This window comes from Salvia hispanica, chromosome 3 (assembly GCF_023119035.1).
Source record: "Salvia hispanica cultivar TCC Black 2014 chromosome 3, UniMelb_Shisp_WGS_1.0, whole genome shotgun sequence".
NCBI classification, from domain to species: Eukaryota; Viridiplantae; Streptophyta; class Magnoliopsida; order Lamiales; family Lamiaceae; genus Salvia; species Salvia hispanica.
The window spans coordinates 12,395,279-12,419,260 of NC_062967.1; the positions used below are offsets into that span (position 1 = coordinate 12,395,279).

Here is a 23,982-nt window from a genome sequence, read left to right on the forward strand (position 1 = left end):
AAGTCCATATTAGTATTTCAAGTTTGAATTCAATACTTGGGAGTTAACTGTATATATATTCTGATTCGAGATTAGGATTGAGATACTAATAATTTTTATATGTGTCCGTTGGGTTGATTGAAATGCGGACATAAATTAAAAAATGCATATAATTACCTAAAAATAATGCACCTGTTATCATCCTTAAGAAATGTGAAATAATATTGTTCAAGATATATAATGCTGTAAAATGTAAATTAACAAAATCAGTAAATAAGTATTATTGATTTAATAAAATTATTACTATACTGTATATTTATTTTGTTCAAATATCCATGAGTCCATGACATGGTATTCTTTTTAAATCTTTTCATGTAAACATGTTTTCTTTTTAAATTTTTTCATATAAACATGTTTTTTAGAGAGGTATTCATGTGAGTGACATCAATGACGTAAATTATTCCAAGGAATGAAAATTCTGTGCATATTATCTGGTACGTACTCTTCACATATTCTTATGGAAAGGGAATAATTCTAAAATCTTTGTCAAAGTCAAAAAGATTGCAAACCGTTAATGTAAAAAACGTCTTCCAAAAAATTTGGTAGCATCACATAAGTACTTTTTTGGCATATTATATTTATTCAATTGTACTCAAGATAAATATGTGCAAGTTATTTACCCTTTCTTAAAATTTTAAGAGCATATATATGTTTAGATAATTAGAAATAATTATACTATCCCCAAATGTGTCCCAAGCGAGGCAGTTCAATGAGGGGTGAATTAATGTTCCTATTAAATAGTGATCAATGATTTGCGTGCGATGTTGCAAATCTCTATTATTTGGCAATAACACCGCATTAAGGCACCAGAAATATTTTCTTATTCAATAGTATTAAATTTGAAGTCCTTGCATTTGATTAATTTACACCTACGCATAGAAGAAATACTATGCCATAATTCATAAAAACATAAAAAAATATAGTAAGATGCTATCATTCATTTGGTAATGCATTTATAACAACTTCAATCTTAATTATTGTTCTCGTTCAAATTAATGACTAAAAATTTAGTAGTCAATCCTCGTCAAGGTGTCAATCCTATTTGGTATGCCCCACTAATAGAGATTTGACAAGTGGAAAATACATATAGTCATGTTTTCAACTAGATATATAAACAATGGAAACATTAAATTATATGGAAAGTTTCTTTAGATTCCATGTATAATAAATAAATACAGAAAGAGATATTCATTATTCTATTTATTTAAATAATTAATCATCATCACAATTATTGTCAAGTCATTGTATACGAATTTAAAGAAACTTTCCATATAATTTAATGTTTCCATTGTTTATATATCTTGTTGGAAACATGATTATATGTATTTTCCACTTGTCAAATCTCTATTAGTAGGGCATACCAAATAGGATTGACATCTTGTTGAGGATTAACCACTAAATTTTTACTCCAAATTAATAGCTAATGTTTTGGGTGGGCAGAAAACATTAATGAAAACAACAGGAGTACGTTTTATTGTTTTCCAGTGAAATGCCATATAATTTTATTCTTTCTTGTAAGTTACTCGTACTACATGATTATTAGCTATATTTATTTCAGTGTGCATATGAAAACGGAGCCTTTGGAGGGGGAAAAACAGATTTTAATCCTAAATTACTTGGAAATTTTTAAATCTAACTCAATTTTTTAATCTATCTGTCCTCTAAAAATAGGTATTATGAAAAAGATGAAAATAAAAAGTTATTTAAGTATCGTTGATGCTCATCTTATAAGAGAAAAAACTTGCTAAGAATGAAAGTGAACTAATTTTACGAGACAGACCAAAACGGAAATATATAAGATTATTGTTTGAGAACGAAAGGAGAACTATTTTTAGACGTGTCTTGTATGCTAGCTCCGTAAAACAGCAAATACAATGTGGCGCTGTTCGTTCTTTCTAATGTCAACTTCACTTGGCTCATCTCCTGAACTACACTTGCGCTCCTCCTTTCCCCTTCCATCGCGCGCATTGTATATGGCACAGAGAATTCGTAATGCTCTCAAACCATACGAGTTGTGCGTTCAGGGTGTCAACATGCCGTACCTCATTGCACTTTGTAGAAGTCTCCTGCCAAAATGACAACAATTTTTTGTTGATCCCCATCTGTAGCATCAACATACTCACTGAAGGTGCAAATGGTTTCCCCCAGGGAGTACGCAGCTCGGACATTGGCCTTGGCCTTGGCCTTCTCCATTTTTCATTGAAGATGTTGATGGCATCGACAAACCGAGACAAGGAGAACCTAGTTTTGCTGCGAGTGTGTGCACGCACGCGCAGCCAAATGGCCTTAGGCATGGCTCGGGCCACCTGGCTTCTTCCTCCCTCACGAGCAGCAGTCGTGGATGGTCTTAAGCAAGCAACCAGAATTGGGTGTATTCTTTACATAAAATTGTTGAATGATGTCAAAAAGTTTAAAGTTATCAAACTGCAAACTGTAAGGCTATTCAAAACTGAGTATTTCAAATTAAAACAACCAAGTTTAAATTCACTAAATCTGGACATAAACATTGCCGCCATAGACATGAAGCAGTTGAGGAATACGTTCTTGATTCTCAACAATATACCTCTTAACAAACTTCTCCTCAGACATGATCAACAAATATATGAAACTGGTCGATTTCTTCAACAACTCCTTCCTCTCCAGCATCCTACTCACAACCAACCGCGGCCGCATCCTCTTCTCCACGCTGTAACCCAGAAGCACCGGGCACCGAGCAACATCCCCCGCCTCGAATCCAGCTTCACCAACAAGAAACTCCATGCTTCCCTTGATCTTCTTCTCCGACAAACTCATGCAAAGCGGATGCTTCAGAAACGCACCCATAACCTCAGACTCAGACCAGCCACACCTCCTGTAAACACCCATCTTCCGCTGCAGAGTCGACTCAGACATATTCGCAAACACCTGGACTGCAAGAACGAATACCACTTTCGACGCATCGAATCCCATCTCCGCAGCGCGATCGACGAGCGCGGCGAAGGCTTCTCCGCCGAGCATCAGCAGCGACGGCTGGTTGTTGAGCAGCAGCGCGACCGAAGACTCCGGCGCTCCCCGCTCCCTCAAGACCGCGATGTTGCGAGACATCGCGCCGCAGCAGCCGTGGACGAAGGCCCTGGGTGATCTGGCGAACACATTGACGACCTTTTTATCGGATCGGAGGAGTTTTTTCAAGTAATTGTAGGTTGGGATGAGGGATTTTTCGAGACTGCGCTGTAGAATCATGGGATAGGCAGATAGCTTCTCGGCGGAGACGGCGGCGGGAACGCCGATGGAGCGGAGGAATTGGAGTTTGGGGAAAAGGGTTTGGTCGGGGCGACATTGGAGCACGAGGGGCCATTTGGTTACGAGTTTGGAGATTTGGGTGTTTGTGAAGCCGAATTGGGAGAGGAGGTCCAGCACTGCATCGGGGTTGTGTCGCGATTTGATGCGCAGTTTGTTGGAGACGGAGACGGCGTCGTTTAAGGATAGCCCGCATGAGTTGGTGAGGTAGGAAATAGTGAATGTTGGGTCGCTGGCCGGTGATTTGCCGGAGGAGGGGAGCCCAAAGATACCATCTTTTCTGGGCGCGCTCAGTGTTCTCCTACACAAAATTGCACCAAACATAAGTCTGGTAGTAGTAGTATTAATTTTATCAAAAGAGTGCTATATATAAAAAGGAAAATTTTACTCAAATTATATCTTATGATAAACAAAAATGACGTTATTGCGAATAAATTCAAACTGCGGTCTCTTAACACACTCGACATTAAAAAAAGCAAAAGGTTGAGGTTGGATTGAAGTTGTTGTTGATGTATTCTTCTATTGTTAGACTGAAAAAATAGAAAGATCATAACACTTCAGACTAATCTAATCAGCCATTTCCTCATCATCGTCACTCAACTTTCAAAATCAAACTCATTTCGATATCACGACTCATTCTGGTGGGCTGATCGTGCCTCGATAGATATCCAACAGCTCCGGAAATTCCTCCTCGTGATCGAAGATGCATTGCTTCAAGAAATTCGCCTCCGGCATATGAAACAAGCTGGTGATGCTCCTCGATTCATTCATCAACCCTCTTGCTTTGAGAATCCTCACAACAATCCACCTCGGCCTCATTCTTCTGTCGCAGCTGTAATCAAGAACCGAGGGGCATTGGGCGATTTCACTAGGCTTCAATCTCAATTCATTCACGAGAAAATCCATGTTGGCTCTGATCTTTTTCTGGGACAGTTTCATACAAAGGGGATGCCTCAAAAATGCAGCATTCAGGTCAGATTCGGACCAGCCACACCTTCTGTAAACCTCCATTTTATGCTTCAGAGTCGACTCAGACATTCTACCGAACACTTGGAGGGCGCGGACGAACACAACTTTCGACGCCGGAAATCCCAATTCAGCAGCACGATCAACACAAGCGCTGAATTTATCCTTTCTCAGTATCATCATGGATGGCTTGCTCACCATCAACGAAGCGATTGAGGATTCAGGCACCCCTCTCCCTCTCAAAATCGCGATGTTGGAAGGCACCCTTTCCGGCCAGCCGTGTGTGAACGCCATAGGACTGCTGAGAAACACAGCGACGATGTTTTTATCGGATGGAACGATGCCTTTCAAGTAATTATACCACGGGGTGAAGTAGTTTTCGAAGCTGCGCCGCAGTAAAAAGGGATACTCGGAGAGCTTCTGCGCCAGGGCGGCGGGAGGAACGCCGATTGAGCGGAAGAATTCGAGCTTGGGCGATAGGGTTTTGTCGGCGCAGGATTGAAGAACGCCCGGCCATTTGGTGAGGAGCTTAGAGATTTGAGCATCTGTGAAGCCGTAGGTTTTGAGTAATTGCAGAACTGCATCGGAAGTGTGGCGCGATTTGATGCGCAATTTGTTGGAGACGGAGAAGGCGTCATTCAAGGAGAGTCCACATGAATTTGTGAGATAAGTGATGGTGAATGTGGCGTCGCCGGTGCTGAAATCAGAAGGTAATTTCCGAGAGGAGAAATGCGCGAGAAACTGTGGGGCGACGGAATTGGCCGGAACCCTAATCAAACTGCGTTGAATAATTGCATACATTCTGTTCCCAAATAATTTATGGTGCATTTTGTTTCTCACCACAGATTGTACTACTTATCATTTTTTATAAGTTATACATGACACCTCTTTAATGCAATCTATACAAACAAGATGATGTAATGTGGGAGAGAACAAAAAGAGCTGCATCTTATTTCAACAAAGACCTTCACTTATTGCTGCATACATATTTAGTCCAGCAGAGAAATCAGCAAACTTGGGTCGTGCACCGGAGGACTGCACGTAAAATTCTGGCAGACGAGCGCGACCACCTTGTCTGCTGCAGAGTTGCTCTTGCCCATACCAGCAATCTTCTCATTGTTTTCCTCCCAGAAGCCTATTTCCTCCGCATCTCTAGTGTCTATATGAATCACCTGTGCAGCACCATTTTAATCTCATGGATCTGCATCCAATCTTACACAAAAATCGTCTCTCGCGAAAAAAACTAAACGAATCAAACCGCTATTTGCTACTTTACCGTTTTATTGGGATTATATGATGAGTGCGCAGCAGCTAACATTTTGTCGAATTCTTCAGAAGCCTTGTCTCCGACTATGACCACTTGCTTTCTCGAAGGGGCACCGAGCAGATCTGCACCGCAGCACATGAGAGGCATGGCCATTGCTGTTTCTCTCAACCTCTTCTCAAACACAGCCTGCAAGATATATGAATATATACATACATACAGAGAGAATTCAAGAAGTAAGAGACAGAGAGATGGTTGTAGAGAAAAGCAAGATATTAGATATATGAATCTATACATACATAGAGAGATAATTAAGAAGTAAGAGAAGATGTTGTAGAGAAAAGCAAAAGCTCATACCAACAGAACTTGTGCATTTCGCCTGTAACGATCAGAAGCTGGAGCTACCAGAGACGCCAGTCTCACTAAATTGATTACTGCAACGGAGTTCCCCGATGGTTCTGCACCATCATGGTCCTCTTTCACTCGGAGGAGGACTGAGGGATCCTCCCCGGGAGTATTGAAATATCCTCCGCCCTCCTCATCAAGAAACAGCTTGTCCTAGAAAAATGACAGGGTTCGCATGAGATCAGAGACAACCGGTTAGCTTGCAAGTACCACACCACTTTACCTGCGTTTGCTGAAGTTCAATAGCCCAAGCTAGCCAATTTGTTGAACCCCCGAATTCATATATATCTATCAGAGCAGATATCAGAAAGGCATAATCATCTAAAAATCCAGGTGCCTTGGACGGACCATTTCGAAAACTATGTTGCAGTCTTCTCGTCTGCTCGTCATAAAGATTCCTCCGGATAAAAGCTGCTGCCTTCTCAGCAACTTCCATATACACCCTCGGCTGTGCTCACCACGATAAATCAGGGAAATATAAAATCAACACAGGAGATTCATCACAAAGCATGGTTGAATTTGCAGTCCCACTTACATTAGTTCCAACAATAGGAAAGTGGTATTGTGTTCCTTCTGGTTCGTCCTTTAGGATTTTTGATGCTCTAGCAAATGCAGAAATTGCCAGTCCGTTCCACGACACGATGACCTAAGAAATCCAAGACAATGGACATCGTCTTAGCCATTGTAAGATGCTTATGGTTTATTTGAGTAAAAGATGTACAACCTTATTGTCCAAAGATGGCTTGGGGCGTTTCGACCGGACGTCATAAAGCTTATTTCGACATGTACCCAAGATCTTTAGGTACTCCTCCAGTGGCTTGCCAGATTTTGATGCCATCTCAGAAGTACTGTTTCGCTCTATAAGCACGTTCTTGCCCTTGAACTCATCGTGAGGGTCACTCATTCTTGATAGATCGCAATTGCCAGACGATTTAATGTAGTAGTGCTCTTTAAAGAGGGGGGCATGCTCTCCAAGTATGTCGTCAATCTGTCCATAAAACAAAAGAAACAACAATGAACAAGCTTATACAAAACAAATGAATGGCGGAGAATTCGTACCTCTTGGCTGGTCCAGACATAGAAGGCACCTTCCTTCTTCCTCGAGGCACCTTCAAATTCGGCACTATCTGCATCCTCAGCAGAAAATATCTCCCCACTGGGGCCAATCATCTCTCTTCGCAAGTAATCAAGAATGTCCCTTGACGTGCTTGAATAGAACACATCTTTCGTTAGCGAGAAAACATCTAGGTACGCGTTAACAAGTTGCCCTTGATCATAGAGCATCTTCTCAAAATGAGGTACTGCAATGAGACAAAAGACACTCATCAAATAACCAGAAACCCATCAGCGTCAAATTAGAATTATATGCATTTCCTTAACAAACTGACCGTGCCAGCATTCATCAACACTATATCTGTGAAAACCACCTCCAACGTGATCGTGGATACCACCCCTTGCCATGCTCTGCAGGGTCAGTGCCACCATACTCAGGTCATGCTTTGCTTCACCCTGCATTTGGTTATCCTTTAACTTCTTTTTATGATAAAGCATTAGCTGGATTTCAACAGGTCTTGGGAATTTCGGAGCAGAGCCAAATCCACCAAACTTGGAATCATAACTATCCGCAAGCTGTGTGACAGAATATGCAAAATTAGGTACAAGTCCAACTCTTACCAAGAACTGATGAAGAATACAACATAGAAGCAACATTAGTCCAATTCTTTGTTGGCCAATAATCCATTAATGTAGCCGGAAAAACAAAGATATTGCTTTACTTTCTTGGTTAACGAAAGAAAGAAATAAGTTAAGGAAGACACCATATTAAAATAAAAAACAGAGATGAAAAAAGTTTGCATTCAATTTCTCAAACAATGAAAAGAAGTTTAAGCTCAAAATAATAGTTATGGCCCCCAAAAATTCTACCTGTTCAGCACATTTCTGGACTGCCCTCTCTGGAAGCCCGTCGGGAAGCTTTTCTGATTTCGCAACTGCAGCTAATGCTTCTGAGAGCTGTTCCATTGCAAATACCCCACTTTTGACCAAGATTTCCTTCTTAGTGTCCCATGCCTCTTTAACCTTCCTATTAGATAATATATTTCCTCAGGCTAAAGAATCATATGAAAAGATAAGGGTTCTGGCGGACAAAGAATAGATACTTCTAGTCATTAAAATAAGTAAATAAAAAAACGGGCATCAGGTAAATTTCGATGAGACAAGTCTACAGCAGCCTAGACTTAATTGCATCATAAATATGTTACCTAAGTATACTTTTGAAACCGGGCCTTCCATACTTATCGTCCGGGGGGAAATACGTGCCACCCATTAAAGGCTTTAGGTCAGGTGAAAGGAAGACGCTTAACGGCCAACCACCACCACCATACAACGCTTGTACATACGTCATATATACCTGATGTTCCACACGCAGAACACCCCATTTTCAGTATGAATTCTCTCTCTCACACACACACTAGTGAAGTCCATGACAAAGTGATCCGAATGGAAGAAACCATAAAGAAACTAAGCAATAGAAATTATACCTTATCAACATCTGGCCTTTCCTCGCGATCCACCTGACAAACATACATCTCTAGTCAATAAAAAAATTCGCACAGATGAGAAGTCTCATAACTCCTAAGAAGTTTTGAAACAAACCTTGATACTGACAAACCAATCATTAAGCAATTTGGCCACCTCTTCATCCTCAAATGATTCAACTTCCATGACATGGCACCTAAAATTTTTAAAGATCACAACATAGCCTTACAGATAGTTGTTGCACTTGCAGCTCAATGCTAAAAATCAAGAATTGATCCAAAAATACATACCAATGGCAAGTGCTGTAACCAACTTCAAATGCAAGCCAACAACAAAGCAAAACAAGCAACACGTTATTCTATTGATTCCCACAAGAAAACTATAACTAGGCTGCAAATTAGGCCATACTTGACAAGAAGATAGGGATGTCTCTTTTACGAGCTTCTGCAAACGCCTCCTCACCCCATGGATACCAATCAACCTATTTACCCAATAAATTTCTACGAATCAACCTTAAATCGTAGCACTGTAAAAAAAATCATTAATTTCCCAAAATTCTGAGGAGAAATTACGGGATTATGGGCATGCTGAAGAAGGTAAGGACTGTGCTCCTCTGCAAGCCGATTAGTGTGCTTTTGGGGATTCGGCGACGCCGTTTGAGGGGACCCGCCGTCCGCCATGGCTGGAACTCTAGAGAAGTTGATGGGCCGGCAAGAAACTACAGATAACGGCCAAGAAAAGGGAAAAGATTGCGAATTATTGAGTTTTTGGGCCGAATTATAGGTGGGTTTGTAATGAAAAACGAAGCGGCTTGGATAGAGAAGTCTCTTGAGCATATTAATGAAGAATCGAAAATGGAGAGAATTTAAAATGTTCAGAAAGAAAATTGGGGCATAGAGTGGTGAATGGTGATGAAGCTGAAGCTGCTACGTGGCAAAATAACGGAGTTGAAGTAGTTAGTTACTTACTCATTGCTCCCTCCCTTCCATAATAATAGAAGTGTTTCTTTTCGACAAGAGATTAAGAAAAATTATGGGAAAGTAAAGTGAAAAATGAAAAGTATAGAGAGATAAAGAGAGAATAAAGTATAAAAGAGTAAAGTAAATGTGGAAAAATACGTTGATTTTTATTAAAAATATAAATAACTCTATTACTATAGAACGTACCAAAATGACTCTATTACTATAGAACGGAATAAGTACAATTTACAGTGTAAGTATTCATCCCTTCATCAGTAATTAAAAACGTTAAACATTGCTACTTTTCCTTTTCTTTATTTTTTATTGATATGTGTGTTATGTTTCTTTTCTTCTTTTTATGATATTCCGTGTATTTGCAATTGGGAACAATTGACCACAAATTTGTACCGGATGGCAGGTGGCATTACCCCTTTTTTTTTAATCCAAAATTTGCATTTTATGAATTCCCAAGTCCCAACAGTTATTCTAACCGTTTTTTATTATTATTTTTAATTCTAATTTTCATTAATAAAAATACCTAACTTCACTCACACTACGTCTGCACAACAATGGCATAATATATGGAGTACTTAACTTGTTTTTGCATGTAATCTATAACAAAAATATTTGAGTTGTTAGGTTGATACAGAATATTTGCCAGTCATGAGAAGCACTTATTCAGTTGCAATTTTTCATTCAAGCACTTAACCAACCATAACATTTTTAAAAAAAAGATGGTGTAATTAACAAAACTACAAACATGTAATTAACAAAACTACAAACATATGGATCTGTATTGCAAGAGAATCGTGGCTATAAGGGCAAATGCTCATGTGAAGGGATTCTCCAACTGGTATGTGCTTAGAAGTACCTCCACAACTGCACCTTAAAGTACGTCGAGGTTGAGATCTGAAGCAACACGCCGATCATGTAGCCATGGCACTCGCAGACAAGGCAAGTTCCTCGAGTAATTCCTTCTGCTCCATCGTAGCACAAGACTGCAAATAAAACCATTAGCATGGAGGAACCTCTGCTCATTAAGATCAGCCATAATTTTCTCAAAGCACACAAGTTATGGCAAGGAATAAAAATAGTGGATTCAACGAATTGGATCAGAGAATACGAGAAACAAGAGAAAGCATGCGCTAATCACACACCTGAACTGCTGTCTCAATGTCCCCATCGAGAAATGAAGTGAGCTCAAAGTTCATTTTTAGTCTGTGATCCGTAACTCTATTGTCCTGCGATTCAAGGAGTACAATGAATTAACTTAGCACCCAACAACCTTTAAAGACGTATCCACCACTTCAGAAGATTTGAGCATTGCTGGAAATTAAATTCACATCAATAGAGCATTAAGTAAAGAGGAGAGTCATTTGTAGAGTTTCTTGGTTTTGTTTATAGATACCTAACGTTTACTAAGAAACTGAGCAATTCAAACCTAAGGTAGCAAAATGCTGGGAATACCTTATAGTTGTATGTTCTAATCTTTTCTGATCGAGCACCAGTACCCACCTGCCATATTTTCGACATTAGTCTTATTAGGGGTTCATAGGCAGAGAAATGAATGCATACCTATTGCAGTTATAACGATGCATGACTGGAATGCTAAGCCTTGTGGGCATGCATGCATACAGGACAACGTAATATACGTTACTTCAGCAATTATACACGAGGGTGGAGATGCTATTAGATTGTATGCCAGCTCACTTTACCCACTGAAGACCTCTACAAAGCAAATTATAACAGGACATAAAAGCTCGCAGGAATGACTAGCAGAAAAAGGGTAACTTTTTTATTTAATGATTAGGAATTCTCGTGTACAAGTCGCATAATGCTGTTGGACCTGCAGAAGCATTTTACCAGTAAAGCCTACACTATTGAATGAAGAATCATCATAAGGGAAAAAAGAGACTTTTCTGGTTTTATAAAGGGGGTATCGGGAAGTTGATATTCAAATAAATTACTCCAGTGTCTTTCCAAAAATAAAAAATAAAAAATCATTGAACTAGTTTAGTGTTGTGTTCTGCCTCTGCTTCTATAGAGAATGATTTCAGAAAAAGATGCATGAAGTTTGGATGGAAATGAAGATTATTTCAAACTTTCTTCTTCTGCAAGTGTATCTAAGAATGCATGCAAATAAACCTGCATCTTTCGCTGGCTGCTCAACTTCTGTTGTTGTTCTCTTACTTTCATCTCATACCTGGCACAATGTGACACAGTAAGAGGCGTCAGATCCGTCATACAGCCAATCTAGTTTTTACAAGCGTATATTTCACATTTAATTTAGACAGTTGATTCACAAGACCAGAACATCAATCTAGATGGAATCACAACAAAATAGGAGGTATAACATGACTACGGTGCATTGCAGTCTTACAATTTTGCTCGCAAAAGTTGCATTGCTCGATTCTTATTTTTTAGTTGTGATCTTTCTTCTGTACAAAAAATCCTTATTCCTGTTGGTTTGTGATAAAGGTCGGCAGCAGTTTCCACCTTGTTAACATTTTGCCCTGCATTAGAGAAACATGCATCAGACCAGACGGAGATGAAAAGATGACTCATTGAAAGAAAAACTAACTGTGATAAATAGTTTATCACAATGACTGGAAGGAAGCATACCTCCAGCACCACCAGATCTTGCTGTTGTAAGCTCAATATCCTTTGGGTCAATTTCCACATCGACTTCATCAGCCTGACCCCCAAGCATTGGAAGGAAGAATGAGATCAACACAGATAGAATACATTGATCAAAATCAGCAAACATGGCAATAGCTTCAAACTATTCAAATTTTGATCATGCATTTGCATCAGACAGCACACACTCAGCTACTGCTTCAGATACTAAATTAACAATAAGTGGTTAATCACAAAAATATTGGCCGAATGGTAATATGGTGAAAAGATTAAAACAATTTGAAATATTAATGTACCATTAGTCCACTACCAAGTAAACCGAATTCAATCAGTTTATATTGATCATATGAGTATGCAACTCTATCGAAGTGCCGTGGCAGAATGACCCGGCCACTTTACATAAAAAATAAAGGTTACCTCTGGCATGATAGCAACAGTTGCTGTAGATGTATGTACTCGACCTTGGGTTTCTGTTCTGGGGACACGTTGAACTCGATGAACACCTGACTCATACTTCAGTTTGCTATAAACACGTTTCCCTTTTATCTCCATTACATACGTCTTATATCCACCATATTCAGCCTTGACATAAGAAGATAATTAAGCTATCTGCAAGATAAGATTAGATGTCTACAGGCATGCACACATGCGATACCTCGGAGCTGGAGACAGCCGAAAATTTCCAAGAGTTGCGTTCACTATACTTCTCATACATGCGTACCTATCATCGATTGAGAGGTAAAATAATCAAATATAATTCATACATTCACGCTAATGGAAAATCCAGAGGAAACATCGGCATCACAAAGAACAAGTGAAACATGTACCTACAAGATCACCAGCCCAAAGTCCAGCCTCATCTCCGCCAGTACCAGCTCTCACTGTATATAAGAACATCAAACACCTGAGTAACTCATATCAAAGCAACCTATTGCAAGAAAGATGATACGAAAACCCCACTGAAGGGTATCACAAAATGTCAAAACATGATCTTGCCAGGAAAGCTTCAGAAAACCATAAGAAAGATATAAGACAGCTCAGAACTGCTAAATTATATTTCATCCACTAAATATGATCACTAAAATGAACAGAAACCTTCTCATGCAAAATGCTTTGGATAAGAAAAGACAAAATATACATACTCCATTTATTCAGAAGAAGCATTCATGACAGGGCTTTACTAACTGTAAGATTGCATGAATTTAATGCATGATGCTGAACTAATACTTATGCGCTTAAAGTGAGAACATAACCTTACTTTCAGTTAACATGTTGATTGTAGTTCGTAATCTTTCTACCTATTGACATAGAGTGGAATGACATAACTAACCTTCAAGCAATATATTTCTTGCATCAAGAGGATCTGATGGGAGTAGTAAGAGCTGTATGACATAGCAAAGACATTTCAAATGATGAAGTGGGGAAAAATTTAACAAACAGCCAGCTAGCAAAAAGAACAGATAACCTTTAGCCTCTCTTCAAGCTCTTTAATCTGATTGGCTAAACTTGCAATTTCTGAATTTATCATCTCAACCATGTCCTCATCATTACCTGCCTCTTTTACCAAAGCTGATTTTAAAGTTAAGAGTTAGTCCCCAAATAGATGGGCAAACTAAAGCTGAAGGAGATCTCGAATATAAAATGGTGTAAACCTTTTGCTTCCTCTAGCTGCTTTTGACAATCCTTGAAGTTTTTAAATGTGTCAACAACCTACCAGTGCAAAGAAATCTGCTTTAATGTGATAAATACATAATAATTAATATAGTGAAAAGCTCTATTTTGTACCTCGTCAAGCTCCGCCATAGATTGAGCTAATTTCTGATACTCACTTGGATTTGAGGCTACATCCGGATCAGCTAGCCTAACCTAACTTTCGTTTGCACGTGAGTCAAAAACTTCAATCAAAATTTGGAAGTAGTTTTCAAATAATAGGAAAAAGAGTGCCAAGTAGATTATCTGGAAATAAATGGATCTGACAGTATAAACTAAGGACAGAGTAGGTGTAGGTCACGTAAAGATGAAACTTAATAGGCATAGCATAAATAAACGATTAAACGTTCACATGCGAGCATCTAAATCACATGGTGATCCACAAAGATTATGCCTCTTGGTTCTAGATGTAAACTTTAGTTATGCCACAAAAAGAAATAGAAGCATACAATTTTCGTTGCCACAAATGCGAATAATACGAATGATACACTAGGTATTTCTTCTAACACATCAAATTAATACGAAACTACAGTTAGGGCCCAATGAATTTTGAGTTAGAGCTAGAGATGATTATAACACAATGAGACCTCAGCTAAGGATGCCAAGAGTCCATATCCCCTAGCTAAAAGCATTCAATTAAAAGTTATCTCCACAATAACTTTCACAATCAGTAGTCCTGAGAAAATTAACATTATCAATAATGAATTTCCTTGATGTTACCATTATATAACAATCACTGCTTCAAAGCACCGTACATGATATTAAAGAGTCACTGCACTGGATCTAATCAACTACTAACATGTATTTTCTTAACTACGTTAATTCTCCATCCAGTGGAAAAAAAGAAGGCATCGAAACCCTAACATCAAAATCGAAAGCACAAAAGCCGGTATAAAGCTCAAACGCATTCGCCAAAAAAAAGATAAAGACCAAAATCGAACCGATAATTCCTTCCACGTCTTTTCAGCGGACTCTAATTTAGTTATTAAGTACGGTTCCTGCATTTCCAACAAAACGCACTACATCAGCAAGCAGCAGCAATCTCAGACACAAATTACATAAAACATGAAACCGCCTTCCCCTCAGTTAAATGCTATCTTCCTCACACTAACTAAGCTATCGCTAGATTGTACAGACTAGTAAGTAATTACCGCCGTGCACACTAGTCTTCCAGAGCGACAACGTCGCGTCGGAGGGTGCACGAAGAGGTCACGCCGCGGAACGAGACTGCCAGGTGGAAAATGCGCGGTGGCGGAGGAGAATCGAGCGGCGAAGCTTGCCGTCAAACTGGTCATCGTGGTTACGGCTGAGTTTTGGGATAAATGGATAAAACAATCTTCACAATATTTGCTAGAATGAATCGTGGCGCGATTTTTTAATTAAGCAGCGGAATTTTGAATCCGGGTATGATATTTTTGCCTGAGAGCGGGTCGGGTTAATATTACACTATGAAATTTAAACTATAATTGATAATTGATGTAGTGTGGAATGTGAAAGAAAAAGAAAAAATAAGTTGTACTAACTCTCAAATTTTAATTATAAAATAAAAAAATTAATTTAATCATAGTATTTCATAATGAATACTAAATTAAAATAAAAAAACAATATAGAATAAAATGTGAGATTCATAAAAACTTAATGAAAAACTAGTGGGTCATTACCTCTAATAATTAAGAAAATGAATACCCTAGGGAGGTGAGGGGAGGAATAGCTTCTCGTCATATTGCAGCAGGTACACTGGGCATATTAGCGGGTCTATTCCATCTTAGCGTTCGACCGCCACAACGTCTATACAAAGGATTACGTATGGGAAATATTGAAACTGTACTCTCCAGTAGTATCGCAGCTGTCTTTTTTGCAGCTTTTGTAGTTGCTGAACCATCCTTCCGTCTTATAATAAGAGTTATATTTTATCATTTTTGTCCATCTCATATTAAGAGTCATATTTCACTTTTATCATAAATGATAAGTAGGTCTCACATTCTACCAATTTATTTCATTCATATTTTATTGTAAAATTAACGTATAAAAGTGGGATCACATTCTACTCCCTTCGTCCGTGAAATGTTATCCAGTTTTGTCGTTTTAGTCCGTCCGTGAAATGTTGTCCACTTTGTTTTTTTTTTCCATTTATGGTAAATGGACTCTAACTTCAACTAACTCATTACACTTACATTCTATTACTATAAAATTAATATGTAATATGGGACCTATATTCCACCCACTTTTTCTTCACAATTTTTAAAATCCGTGTCGAGTCAAACTTCGATAGCATTTCACGGAGAAAGGGGAATAGTACAATAAATAACTCATGTGACCACGAAGATGGATGTTTTTTTTTTCAGTAAATCAATCACGCGCATACAAGTTGATGTATGAGGATTGGACCCATCTCATGTCGGTGCAATTATTTTCAGACAGTATGAATGTGATGATTAATTAAAAATCATCCCTTCAAACTATTCAAAATATATTACTCCTACTATTATTTTTCCCAGTGCCCTTTATACTCATCCTTTGTTATATAACATGTGTGTAATTTTGTTAATGCACAATGTTTTATACTAGTACTTTTCAGAATCATGAATTTCATAACATGCATGATCCGTTTCGGATAATATTTATCCTCATTTTATGTAACGTAGTACTATTATCAACCTTTTTAAAGGTATAAATCTGAATTGGTAAAATGGAGTATATTTTTTTATAGAGTGAACTACAAAATTGGCTCCTACGTATGACAAGTCGAACGCTAGAGGTATTCATGTTTTAAAAAATGTGTTGTTAGACCATCTCCAAGGGTACACTAAAACTTAAAATGGGATAGGTATTTAGCTCCAATAGTACTCAAAAACCAATCTCATTTTTGGTTTTTGAGAAAAAAATACCTATCTTTAGGTTTACACTAAACTCAAACCCAAAACTTTTTCAAATTTTGTGAGTAAAAAGAGCATAATAGAGAGAATATTCTTTTAAGTTTGAGTTTAGTGTAAATGGTTGGAGTAAAATCATATTTGGTGTGACATTTACACTAAAATGAGTTTGAGTTTAGTGTAAATGGTTGGAGATGCTCTTAGCCTCTACGTATGGGTATAATATCATTTCAGACCCCTTTTCACTATTTTGAGTCTTTTATACCCTTCCCTCACTTTTAACCTAAATGTAATTCCAAGGGTGTTTTAGTCTTTTTCATTTTTGTTACTATGTACCATGTTTATTTTATATTAAAATATTATTTTCATTTAATTCATAAACATTTAAATATAATTAAATTAATAAATTAAAATACTTATCAATAGTTATCATAAGAATAATTTATGTTTTTATTTTAGTTAGATATGTTTTTATAAATAGTATTTTTTTTTAAATAAAACCGTAAATTATGTAATAGTAATTTTTTTAAAATATCATATCATCTATTACATGATTTACGGTTTATTTAAAAAAATTACTATTTACAAAAATATATCTAACTAAAATAAAAACATAAATCATTCTTACGATAACTAGTGATACTAAGTATTTTGATTTATCAATCTAATTAAATTTACAATATTTATGGATTAAATGAAAATAATATTTTAATATAAAATAAACATAGGCATAGTAATAAAAATGAAAAAGACTAAAACATCCTTGGAATTACATTTAGGTTAAAAGTGAGGAAAAAAGGGTATAAAAGACTCAAAATAGTAAAAAAGGGTCTGAAATGATATTATATCCATACGTAGAGGCTAACAACGTCATACGTAGGGACCAATTTTGTAGTTCACTCTTTTTTATATTCTCTTTGTCCCATAAAAATATGTGCAGTTACCTTTTTTATCCTTCTCATATAAATATGGTCATTTCTATTTATTGGAGGAATTGCATAGACTATGATCCTCGGGGGTGCATCTGAGATATCTTAGGTATCAAGATACATAATGGATATTGAATCATACTTGTGCATTTGAAGCATACCGGAGATAAGAAAATTATAGCTAATTGGCAAGTCCAAAAACTTAAGATCTAATTTGAAATATTTGAAGCTAAAAATAAACTTATGTCCGAATCAAACGATGAGATGAGAGATCAACTTGAGGAGACCACGTGCAAATTGACACGATTTCATAAAGCAATTGCATGCGTGGATGAGTAAATGAATGAGTTGATTCTTCCAAAATATGAATCGGAAGTTATGGTTATTGTGCATACCGGCAAAGCCCCAATGAACATATTGTTCCTATAACGTAGCTCGAGGGCTTCAAGGAGGAGGCAAGGCAATAAAGCTTCGATTCTAGTGCAGTGAGCTTTCGCATAAGCTTGCCAAGCAGGTATTGAAGATACAATAATTCAATAATTTATCAACTCATTAAAAGAGTTGAAAGACCGGGCTGAAGCCAAATGTGTTGCTAACTCGTGAAAAGAGAGAAAATGAACTCCTAATAAACTGTGAAAAAGAAAAAAATGTGAGGCAAGACTTGATGAGAGTAGCATTCACAAAAAAAACCAGTATGAAACGAAAAACCAAGAGTTAGGGGGGTAGCATTCGATTTCTGCCAAAGTAATACCGAACAAAAAAATGATTTTTCTAAAAAAAAAAAACAGAACCAATACGAAATTTGAGCAAAATCGAACCTGAAAACCAAAACCGGACAACAAAACTTAATCAAGTCGAAACTGTACAACAACTCCAAAAAACCGAAAATCCAAAAATTTAAAAATCAAATATTATATGTGCTACATATATATTTCAACGATGAAATGACGCAATTACATCGTTTTACATAAATTAATTAAATATATATAAATATATTATAACATAAAATTAAATTTAATTTTCTATACAATACAACCCAATAGAGCTGAAAACCTGAAATTTCATAAAAAAATAAAAGCAAACTGAAATTTGAAAAAAATCTTACCAATTTCAGAATTTGGTATGATTTAGTTCAAAAATTAGTTTTTTGAATTTTTTTCTAATCCCTATTAATATTATAAATATTGATATAATTCTATCAATTAGTCTAAAAAATGAGAATCATGGTATGATTTCAAAAATTCAGTGGTGAATTTATAGTTATTTTGAGAACCAAAATGGGACAAAGTTTTTATTCAGAAAGAGAAAAAAAAATAGACCTACCAACCAAATTACAACACAGAAGGACGAAAATGTAATTGGGAGCGAGTGTCGGTTACAGCTGTTGGAAAGAGAAGGCCGTTTAGAGATGGAAATGAAAGTTTGAAAAAGGGCATTCCCACGACCAACTTTTCATTAAATGCATACACTTTGGCGGGTATGCATACAAAGAGATAAATACCTGACCGTACGAACCAACACTATACTCTCTCAACTCAACTGTACAAAATTATCACAACACCAAAGGGGAAAACCACTCTCAAATCTCACAACCCCCCCCCCCCCCTCTCTCTCTCTCGAACCAGGAAATCCCCTTGATCACTATCTTCTTCCGATCGTTTGGAGCTACGACAGAATCAGACGCTGTATACGGAAGCGGATTTTGTGTGTTTCATGCACCAACAGTGAAGTCGGATTCGAATGGAGTTGTACGGGGATCAGCAGCAGGTGGAGTGGGCTCAGGATTCGGGTTTGGAAGGTGAGTTTTGGTTTTAATTTCGGATCGTTTTTGGTTTCAATTTATGCGTTTTGTCTGCATTGTGAGTTTCTAGGGTTTTATTCATAATGTGTTGTGTGTCTATGTAGACTCTATGAATTTATGGGAGCGCCAAGTCTACGTGTACCCGGAGAGGCCGGGTCAACCCGACTGCGCCTACTATGTGCGAACCGGGTCGTGTGGCTACGGCGCCAAGTGCCGTTACCATCACCCTCGGGATCGTAGCAGCTCGGTGAGTTTTGATTGTTGTGGTTTTACTAGTGAAACCTTATGATCCCACTTTGTTATTGTTAGTGTGTTTATAGCTTTGCTCTTGCAGGTGGTGTTGGCATGTATTGAAATTTGAAGTTCATGTGTTGTTTATTGATTACTATTATGAGAGGAGTGGTTGAATTTATTTCTTTTGGGATGGGGTATTATACATCTGTGTGTCTTTATGTTGTGCAGTTGGGAGTGGGAGAGTATCCGGAGCGACTAGGGGAGCCTCCGTGCCAGGTAATTGACATGCCTTTATGATGCAATGAATGTTGAAGAATTAGTTACTCATTTCTTTTTTGTTTGATTTCTAAACTAGTACTATGTTTATTTACATGTTCCCTGAATGTGCAGTACTATTTAAGGACAGGGACCTGTAAATTTGGTATGTCGTGCAAGTTTAACCACCCAAAAAATGCTGGTGGCTCGTTGACTAGTGCACCTCTAAATAGTTATGGATATCCATTACGACCGGTAATCATTTGTTGTATGTTATTAACACACGTTTTATGTTGTAAACGTTTTTGATGGTCATGACGGTGTCCTTTCCAACAGGGAGAGCAAGAGTGCTCCTATTATTTGAAAACGGGGCAATGCAAATTCGGTATAACCTGTAAATTTGATCATCCGCAATCGGATGGAACATCTGTTTCAGCATCTGCACGTCCATTTTATCCGACGGTGCAGTCTCTTTCTTCCCCTACTCCTGAGCAATATGACAGCGCAACATCCAGCTACAGGGTTGCAAGGCCTTCTTTGTTGCCTGGTTCGTATGTCTCTGGTGCTTATGGTCACATGCTGCTCCCTGGAGTTGTTCCCATTCCAAACTGGAACCCGCACTCAGTAGGCATTCTTATCTTCTTTTTTCTAAAATATGAAGAGTATTTACTCGAGACCATATCTCAGATTATTTGCTAATTTATGCTTTCGTATATTTTCTTGGAATAGATTCCAGTGTAATGATGGCTTGCATGATGTAGGGATCAGTTAGCCCCGCACCATCGCCCGGTGCTCAAGCCTCAGCTGGAGCAACTTCAGTGTATGGACTGTCACAGCTAGGTTCTTCCCCCCCTGCATTTGTTGGAGCTTATTCCCATTTACCATCATCTGCTGGTCCTTCAGGCAGTATCGTACAGGAGCAAAAGTTTCCCGAAAGACCTGGTCAGCCAGATTGCAAGTACTACATGAGAACTGGAGACTGTAAATATGGACCATCCTGTAGGTATAATCATACACCAGATTGGGCTGTTTCAAAGTCTAGTTGTGCTCTTAGTCCTTTGGGGCTGCCTCTTCGTCCGGTATGATTCATCCTTCCTTTCATTGTTACTACTTATCTGTTTTACCTAATGTTTCCTGGGGGTTTTTATTTACTGATGGTCCAACTTTCCATCTCATGCATGACTTTGCTAAGCTCAGTAACATGAGTGCGTGTCTCTTAATTTTATGGTTTGGGATATGAATATTATTGAGCATTTAGAAAACATGGAAGAATGGGATATTGCCTTATAAAAAGTCTGATTTGTTTCAAGCACTCTGATCATACTACATGGAGTTTTTTCCACTAGCCTCAGCAGAGCTGATTTCCTGATTGATCATTATCTTGTGGGTAACGACTGCAATCTTTACTTGTTAAACTGATGCATCATTTAGTTTCAACAACTAGTCTTAGTTTTAATTGTTTGAAGTTTGTTTGTCCTTCTATATTATCAGTAGACTATGACATACAGTTTTAAAAGTCAGCCTTCTCATTTAGTGCACTTTTTTGAGAGGGCTTTCCATTTGGTGCACTTATACCTTCTATTGCTGATCTACGATAGAGTTCTAAATAAAATATCTCATCTTGCTGCTTTAGCTTTCTGGAGTTTTTGTTTATAAAGTGGTATTGTTGCTAGTAACCTGTCTAGATATGTTAGAGAGGGAGTAATTGTCTAGATATGTTAGAGAGGGACATTACTAACTTATTTCTGAACCTTGATAACGTTGTACTTAATCCTTTGCCTTTTAATGTCATTAAGTTGGAGTTCTTTGGACTGATAGTCATTGTGTTTAGGTTTAAAATCCATTTGTTTCTTCATCATGTTCATTTTCCACTCGATATGTATTGAAATTATTTGAGACCTTAACCTTTCTTGCATTTCAAAATCCCTATACATGACATACATCTTTTAGCTCAGAATACTATATACTCCCTCCCTTTCAAACTATAAATCGATTTGGTTCTTTTATCAATTCAGTTTTAAATGTCATTTGAGAATTATCTATCAATACTAATTAACCAATCTCTATCATTAACTATGTTCCTAATATAGTACTAATATATGTTTTGAATGAAAACTCTTCGCATATATAGTAGCAGAACAAGATAAATGTTCTGAATTTAATGAGAGTCTGTATCTTGAATGGTGTTGTAGACATTTTATCTTGTCCTTAACTATTTGAGGTTGTGATGCTGATGAACTGATGTCCGAAGTTTTTGCTCACTCTCTCAACGTGCTTATTTTAATTTTCTGGTGATAAACAGGGGGTGCAGGCCTGCTCTTTTTACATGCAGAAAGGCCAGTGCAAGTTCGGACGAACCTGCAAATACGACCACCCCATAGCAACTCTGAAATACAGTCCGGCTTCATCTTATACTGAAATGCCAGGTACTCGTTACGGGCCTGGGCTATCTGCTGCTACGACTTTGTTACCATCTTATTCATTTCAAGAGATGCAGGGTGAACGCATTGCAGGCTCTAGCGTTGATCCTGGCATAAACAGGGTGTGGCATTCTGGAAACTCTTCCAGTGATTCCGCAAATCTAATGCTTTAGTAGTTTCTGATTCACAAAAAGCGGCATCTGGTTCTCGAGGTGGAGTATGAAATATGAGCAGAATAAAAGATGGTGAAAATTAAGTGTAGTTTTCCATGTGATGTATATATTTACATGCCTTGTTACATATTACCATCTAGGCTTGAGACAATTATTGTAAGCCTCATTCAACATATATTGCTAGGTTGATAGCATGATGATTGGATTCTGGATATTGTTTGTTTCTGTATTTCACATTGTAATTTAATGGAAGTGTTTGGCTTATTGAATGTTTGTTGGGTTTGATTGATAAGGTTTCATCACCATTTCTTGATTTCAGACCATCTGACTTTTTTCCTACCAATCTTTTCTATCATCTTCTCTCGTGGTATATAATTCTAAAAGCAAAGCTAAAGTGAAAAGAGAAAGTATTTATTAGGTATTAATTTGAATAAATTTATTACTATTTAATTTAATATACAAGGGGTATAGTAAGTAAAATGGAGTAGTAAAATGTTACAGAATTGCTCTAAAGTATTGTTCTGTTTCCGATGGGCTATTCGGCCCAATCAGAAGTTATTTACAACCCAACTGAAATCAGAAATTTTTTGACACGTGTATTGTGATTGGCGACTTCATCAAGTCTAAGTGTATTTTAATTAATTTATTAAACTAATTAATTAAATAAATTCTAAACTTTAGTTATATATTGATAAATAAACTATGATTTGAATTACTAAATATTCAATATGGATCACTAAATTTTGACAACTGATTAATTTTTAAAAAATTAGACTAAGTTGTAGATGACCTGTGCAATTGATAAAGTAAGAGATAGAAGAAAAAAGACGATGGAAGTAATATTAGTGGATTGTGAGATCCACATTATTAATACTAGTATTTAATTGTTTCAAACAATCTATATTTAAAAGTTGGTCTAATTTTGGTGGACGATCAAATATAATTACTTGATCTATTTTTTGTGGAGGAAAGGAATATAAAATACTACTCTAAGTAAATCCTAATTGTGGTCAATCCTGATTATGGATGATTTAATCCTAGATCAAACTCGATCTATCTTCAAAGAATGTGGACGTAGTACTAATAGTAGCTAGTAGTACTATATCAATTGAGTGAAAGTAGTGGCATTTGCTCTACTAAAGCTATTTCAAACTCTAGCAAATTATATAACATTTGAACTTTTTTAAGACAAGTAATCAATTTTGTAAGAATGTGGCTGTTCTTGTGTGTGTAGAACGTGTAAGTAAAACTATATATTGGGTTGGGACATGCAACATTTACCGGTGGAGTAATAAAAAGTGGGCTCGCATGTTTGTGGCGCATCATCATTCTCTGAACAAACAACTGTTCCACCTTTTAAGGCTGAAAAAAATTGATTACATAAAAAACTTGAAGAAAGAACTCATACTTTTACTAATAAAAGCTCTATTCCGTTTCTGTTTTTTCCCCTCCAATAATATTGTTCTGATTTATAGAAGAGTCAACATAAGCTAGCTGAATATC

The 23,982-nt window shown here is 37.3% G+C and overlaps 5 protein-coding genes across 8 annotated transcripts; 1 reads left to right on the forward strand and 4 right to left on the reverse strand.

Annotated features, from left to right (window-relative positions):
* Window positions 1–1,816: 1,816 nt before the first annotated feature.
* Window positions 1,817–3,950, reverse strand: LOC125211087. The gene is made up of 2 exons (XM_048110777.1): window positions 2,603–3,950; window positions 1,817–2,415 (listed from the first exon to the last, which is right to left on the reverse strand). The coding sequence occupies exons 1-2, from the start codon at window positions 3,640–3,642 to the stop codon at window positions 1,968–1,970; spliced, it is 1,488 nt and encodes a 495-aa protein (XP_047966734.1). The 5' UTR covers window positions 3,643–3,950; the 3' UTR covers window positions 1,817–1,967.
* On the reverse strand, window positions 3,512–5,112 carry LOC125211088 (transcription termination factor MTERF9, chloroplastic-like). The gene is made up of 2 exons (XM_048110778.1): window positions 3,920–5,112; window positions 3,512–3,619 (listed from the first exon to the last, which is right to left on the reverse strand). Exon 1 carries the CDS (start codon window positions 5,110–5,112, stop codon window positions 3,952–3,954), a length of 1,161 nt encoding a protein of 386 aa, XP_047966735.1. The 3' UTR covers window positions 3,512–3,619; window positions 3,920–3,951.
* A 102-nt stretch (window positions 5,113–5,214) lies between these two features.
* LOC125211086 (spermatogenesis-associated protein 20-like) lies at window positions 5,215–9,384 on the reverse strand. Of its 2 annotated transcripts, XM_048110776.1 has the most exons (16): window positions 9,061–9,384; window positions 8,897–8,969; window positions 8,779–8,800; window positions 8,606–8,684; window positions 8,491–8,523; window positions 8,212–8,360; window positions 7,877–8,033; window positions 7,342–7,582; window positions 7,013–7,254; window positions 6,678–6,941; window positions 6,489–6,599; window positions 6,302–6,401; window positions 6,177–6,241; window positions 5,906–6,106; window positions 5,561–5,737; window positions 5,215–5,456 (listed from the first exon to the last, which is right to left on the reverse strand). In XM_048110776.1, the coding sequence occupies exons 1-16, from the start codon at window positions 9,322–9,324 to the stop codon at window positions 5,274–5,276; spliced, it is 2,361 nt and encodes a 786-aa protein (XP_047966733.1). In that variant the 5' UTR covers window positions 9,325–9,384; the 3' UTR covers window positions 5,215–5,273. The 2 variants fall into 2 exon arrangements, with proteins under 2 accessions (XP_047966733.1, XP_047966732.1); XM_048110775.1 differs by having other exon boundaries at window positions 6,177–6,401; window positions 9,061–9,383.
* Window positions 9,385–10,027: 643 nt separating this feature from the next.
* On the reverse strand, window positions 10,028–15,145 carry LOC125209565 (peptide chain release factor APG3, chloroplastic). Its single transcript, XM_048109162.1, has 15 exons — window positions 14,946–15,145; window positions 14,736–14,792; window positions 13,870–13,950; window positions 13,737–13,794; window positions 13,550–13,653; window positions 13,415–13,466; window positions 12,916–12,965; window positions 12,740–12,805; window positions 12,502–12,666; window positions 12,070–12,142; window positions 11,828–11,960; window positions 11,593–11,650; window positions 10,915–10,962; window positions 10,605–10,688; window positions 10,028–10,445 (listed from the first exon to the last, which is right to left on the reverse strand). Exons 1-15 carry the CDS (start codon window positions 15,087–15,089, stop codon window positions 10,374–10,376), a joined length of 1,245 nt encoding a protein of 414 aa, XP_047965119.1. The 5' UTR covers window positions 15,090–15,145; the 3' UTR covers window positions 10,028–10,373.
* Window positions 15,146–19,081: 3,936 nt separating this feature from the next.
* LOC125209004 (zinc finger CCCH domain-containing protein 32-like) lies at window positions 19,082–22,748 on the forward strand. 3 transcript variants are annotated; one of them, XM_048108573.1, is made up of 8 exons: window positions 19,082–19,394; window positions 19,502–19,644; window positions 19,860–19,907; window positions 20,022–20,141; window positions 20,223–20,510; window positions 20,648–20,706; window positions 20,794–20,965; window positions 22,189–22,748. In XM_048108573.1, exons 1-8 carry the CDS (start codon window positions 19,337–19,339, stop codon window positions 22,477–22,479), a joined length of 1,179 nt encoding a protein of 392 aa, XP_047964530.1. In that variant the 5' UTR covers window positions 19,082–19,336; the 3' UTR covers window positions 22,480–22,748. The 3 variants fall into 3 exon arrangements, with proteins under 3 accessions (XP_047964530.1, XP_047964531.1, XP_047964529.1); XM_048108574.1 differs by having other exon boundaries at window positions 19,084–19,394; window positions 20,648–20,965; window positions 22,189–22,312; window positions 22,384–22,748; XM_048108572.1 differs by having other exon boundaries at window positions 19,084–19,394; window positions 20,648–20,965.
* Window positions 22,749–23,982: the final 1,234 nt, after the last annotated feature.

Excerpts from the sequence above, each read along its gene's own strand:
- LOC125211087 (XM_048110777.1), bottom strand. The coding sequence starts at position 3,642 with ATGTTTGGTGCAATTTTGTGTAGGAGAACACTGAGCGCGCCCAGAAAA. Across the intron at positions 2,416-2,602 it reads GAGGAGAAGTTTGTTAAGAG|AATACACCCAATTCTGGTTG; the intron begins GTATATTGTTGA and ends TTTTATGTAAAG.
- LOC125211088 (XM_048110778.1), bottom strand. The coding sequence starts at position 5,112 with ATGCACCATAAATTATTTGGGAACAGAATGTATGCAATTATTCAACGC.
- LOC125211086 (XM_048110775.1), bottom strand. The coding sequence starts at position 9,324 with ATGCTCAAGAGACTTCTCTATCCAAGCCGCTTCGTTTTTCATTACAAA. Across the intron at positions 8,970-9,060 it reads TTCAGCATGCCCATAATCCC|GTTGATTGGTATCCATGGGG; the intron begins GTAATTTCTCCT and ends TTGGGTAAATAG. Across the intron at positions 8,685-8,778 it reads GGTTACAGCACTTGCCATTG|GTGCCATGTCATGGAAGTTG; the intron begins GTATGTATTTTT and ends TAAAAATTTTAG.
- LOC125209565 (XM_048109162.1), bottom strand. The coding sequence starts at position 15,089 with ATGACCAGTTTGACGGCAAGCTTCGCCGCTCGATTCTCCTCCGCCACC. Across the intron at positions 12,966-13,414 it reads AAGAAATATATTGCTTGAAG|TGAGAGCTGGTACTGGCGGA; the intron begins GTTAGTTATGTC and ends TCTTATATACAG. Across the intron at positions 11,651-11,827 it reads CAACTTTTGCGAGCAAAATT|GTATGAGATGAAAGTAAGAG; the intron begins GTAAGACTGCAA and ends ACATTGTGCCAG.
- LOC125209004 (XM_048108572.1), top strand. The coding sequence starts at position 19,337 with ATGGAGTTGTACGGGGATCAGCAGCAGGTGGAGTGGGCTCAGGATTCG. Across the intron at positions 19,395-19,501 it reads TCAGGATTCGGGTTTGGAAG|ACTCTATGAATTTATGGGAG; the intron begins GTGAGTTTTGGT and ends GTGTCTATGTAG. Across the intron at positions 19,908-20,021 it reads TAGGGGAGCCTCCGTGCCAG|TACTATTTAAGGACAGGGAC; the intron begins GTAATTGACATG and ends CTGAATGTGCAG.